We start from the raw sequence: 4130 nt of genomic DNA, 5'->3' as shown, positions 1-4130 counted from the left end.
GGTCGAAGTCCGACGATCGGATTTCATCCAGATTTTGGCCAAGCAATACCACCTAGACGCGTCGCAGTCGGAGTCCGACGACCGGATTTCATCCAGATTCACAACGCCTACGCCACGATGTCCGATCCGGCAGCCCGAGATTTCACCCAGATTCACAACACCACGCTGTTCGATCTGGCAGCCCGGGATTTCACCCAGATTCACAATGCCACGCTGTCCAAATTCACACGTCGTTGGGTTTCAAACCGACGGGCAGTCATTTGCGTTCCATCCAACGCGTACCAAACGCAGAACGGAACAACCAACATGTTCCGTCCAGCGCGTACCAAACATACACGGAACCTTCGTCCCGTCCTGTCCCGTTCCGTTCCGTCCTGTCCCGTCCCGTCCCGTCTGCGTACCAAACGCTACCTTAGAGAACAAACTTTTAGCCAATTGGGCTCGCATTAATATGCTAAGTTAAGTTGTTAGCTACCAAGCCAGTGCCTCCATTACGATGTTAGCATGTTTTTTAGCCTATATATTTACAATGGAGATGAAACATATACAAAAGATCTTTGCCTTCTACGCCCTGAATAATGAAGAATATTGTATAGCAAGTGCAACTAATTAATTTAGAAAGTCATTTTAGCCCATCACAATCTGCGGTGACCCCCTTCCTAGTTACTCCCTCATGGCAATTCAAGGGCATATAACTTAGTTAGCCTAGGTCGTCAAAATGGACAAATGTGATACTATTCTTTGTGCAACTAATTAAGAAATTTAAGCAAAATGCAAGATACCAAGAATTTATGTGATATAACCTCATGGCGCTATTGTGTTATGGATCAATAATATATATAATGATTAACATACATAATCTTTCTACAGAATATTACGTTATTGATTTAAGATATCATCACAACACACTCGGCATGTGTAAATTTTGTTTCAAAGATCAAATAAGTTATATTATAACACCACGCGCGTTATGAACTTGCCAAACCATTTATATTGTTTGCGTCATAATATGCGTGTATCTTTTGGCTTAGTGAAAATTTATTGTTAGCTTTTGGGATCCTCCAGGATAAATTCCTTAGTTGTCTCATGCATGCAGGAGAGGTTCCCAGTAAAGTATGTGAAAGGAGCATATGCCCATCAAATGGTAGATTTGCTTTTTTTAACCCAACTTTAAGGTTAATGCACTTACCACGTTGATGAAAGCAGCAAAACTTGATTATTAGAAAAGGGAGAAGAATATATATATTATCGTACATCTTTTTCATTCGAAATGTGTTGAAGAATTTAATCGATATGGGTACTTAAAATATATGATTTTGTAAAGTAGGTGAGTTCTACCTCTACATATGTTATAACGTTGCAATAATTACATTGAAAAATAAAATTGAAAAGTGAAGAAGAAGCAAACACAAAAATATTGTAATAAAGATAATAATTCTAATTACTTGAGCTCCAAACCCCTTTACATGTAAATATGGTTGAAAATACAAAACATGATAATGGGTTTTTAGCGGTAGGTGTATCGGTGGGAGAATATTAGAGATTTGAGTGCATTAAGCTCTATTACTAATTAATGTACTAAACTCAATATTAATTTCAATAAAATTGAATATATATATATTAAACAAGGACGTATATCTAGAATTAGAATCCATATATATACAGCCGCAGTCATTCCATATTCCAGATTTAACATAACTCATAAACAATGTCATCCTATTTAGTTAATTATACTACAGAATCAGCTTTTCCAATAACTACTCCTCTAGACCCCACTAACTCTCCAATCACTTCATTCTTCCTTTTCATGGAAACTTGTTCACTCGCATACCCTCATACTAATACCGTTTATATATACACGTTTGTGTGTGTGTATCCCTCTTCCATAGACTATATAAACCCCTCCTTGCCCATAACAATTTGTACCATCACACACACATTGTTCCAGCTTCCAAGTGTGTACTTTCATTACCTCTCTCTCTCTCTCTCTCTCTCTCTCTCTCTGCTAGCTTTTGATATCCACATTTCTTCTGAAATGGAAAGAAACCAATTGCGTAGGCAGGTTCGTCTCATGAGGCAGTCCCTCTTTGATCAGGTTTTTTCTTTTTTCTTTTCTTCTCTTTACGTACGTACCCTTTTCCTTTTATTTCATGTTTCCCTAAATTCCGCAGCTAAAATTTTCTCAAACTTGTAGTTTGCATTTACAAGTCCAAGCCATCATTTTTATCATTTGAATTTTGGTTACAATACTTGCATGTATTTAATACACTCATCAGCTCGACAATTAGATGATGATTATAATAAATACATATATTCACATGAACTATATCTAACCAGTCAAATGATAATTGTATTGAATACATGTAAGTATTGTAGATCAATCGCATGACGTAGAAACTCGTCAAACAAAATAAAACTGGATACCAAATAGTCATTGAAATATATGTGAAGGAGTGGGAAGCATTGTTCACCGTCCATGCAACACCATTATGTTTCCCGATCAACCCCTGAGCATGCATGCAAGTTTACATTTATGTAAAATTAAATTTTCTAAATCTTTGAGAATTTCTGGTGCCTAATTAATTTAGTCTTCGTGGTGTATATGTGTTATAGGGATTTCTGGACGAACAATTTGTTCAGCTGGAGGAGCTCCAAGATGATGCTAACCCTAATTTTGTGGAGGAAGTAGCTACATTGTACTACCGAGATTCATCTAGATCACTCCAAATCCTAGAGCAGGCACTGTGAGTCAAATTATAATTTTCAACTTTTTAAATTTTTGATGGACATATATACCACGCGAGGACTAATTAATTAGATAAACTGTATCCACATATAATGATGTCTTATATGTTTGCAGACAGAGGAACCCTCGTGATTTTAATAAGTTGGACAACTATATGCAGCAGTTCAAGGGAAGTAGCTCAAGGTAATAAAATTTTCGATTTTATTAATTTTGAAATTTATTTGAAAGGAAAGGGATCTGCTAGTATGTTCTGTGTTGGCTTTTAAGATGACAATATTTAATCCCAAATTAATTAAACGATTTTGTTTACTGGTGCAGCATCGGAGCCAAAAAGGTGAAAGCTGACTGCCAACAGTTTAGGGAATATTGTAATGCAGGAAACGCAGAAGGGTACATTAATCAATCCATCTTTTCGAATTACAATATTATTTTATATATAAAAATACAAATTATAAAGCGAATCTTATTCCCCAACCAATCAAATCAATTAAAAAAAGTAATTTTGCACGATCAATGAATGCAATTAATCAGATGCATGAGGACTTTCCAGCGACTGAAGCAAGAACATGCAACACTGAAAAAGAAGCTTGAGGCTTATTTTCAGGTGACTCGATTGGTCTCAAGTTTTGGACTATTATATTATATCATATCAGGGTTTTCAATTAGTTGTATCCCATCAAATAAAAGTGTATTAATCTCATTTTTTACGTAAATTTTGGTGAATTCAGATGGCAAGGCAAGCTGGGCCAACCGAGACAGCATGTCGAGCCAAGTAATCAAGAAAGTCATCAACAGCCAAAGTCTAGCTTAGATTAATGGAACGTCTCTTATGGTTGCTTATGGAATAATATTCCAATTTCCATGTAAAATGTTTTCAATGTCTCTTAAAAAAAAAAAAAAAAAGAGTTTTCAATGTTTGTACTCTAATGAATGGAAAATAAAAAATGCTATGTTGTTATGTATGTTTACAATCAAGTGTAATTTTGACTCAGAAGCAAGTTAGGTGATGAGTTGACTTTGACTACAGCTGTATGTATATTCTGTTCACTCGCAAATTAAATTAATTTATTATATTGATTTGTTAAAAAGAAAAAAAGTGTAATTAGTTTTGAGTTAGTAAAAAAAAGAAATTAAAACCTTTTGCTTTTTGTCAATGAAGATAAAATAAGAAAACAAAATTATTTATCAGGAAATGGGTTTATTACGAATGAGAATGGGCTTCACCATCGAGTTGAATCAATTTCACGTTCCGCTTTGATCCTCAATTTTTCATGGCCCCTCCTCCAAATTTTGGCATACATTAGTAGGAATAATTTAACAAAAAAATTTACATGCAGATGTAAATATAGGTATGTCTGTTATAACGGATGAGCTCGTCCTATAG

At 35.2% G+C, this 4130-nt stretch overlaps 1 protein-coding gene across 1 annotated transcript; it reads left to right on the top strand.

The window, feature by feature from the left end:
- Positions 1–1924: 1924 nt before the first annotated feature.
- LOC103443745 (histidine-containing phosphotransfer protein 4) lies at positions 1925–3708 on the top strand. Its single transcript, XM_008382636.4, has 6 exons — positions 1925–2095; positions 2614–2744; positions 2861–2929; positions 3065–3136; positions 3278–3350; positions 3475–3708. Exons 1-6 carry the CDS (start codon positions 2036–2038, stop codon positions 3520–3522), a joined length of 453 nt encoding a protein of 150 aa, XP_008380858.3. The 5' UTR covers positions 1925–2035; the 3' UTR covers positions 3523–3708.
- Positions 3709–4130: the final 422 nt, after the last annotated feature.

This window comes from Malus domestica, chromosome 09 (genome assembly GCF_042453785.1).
Source record: "Malus domestica chromosome 09, GDT2T_hap1".
Taxonomy (NCBI): domain Eukaryota; kingdom Viridiplantae; phylum Streptophyta; class Magnoliopsida; order Rosales; family Rosaceae; genus Malus; species Malus domestica.
Note: the sequence above shows the minus strand (reverse complement) of the source record. Positions and strands in the feature narration are given on the sequence as shown.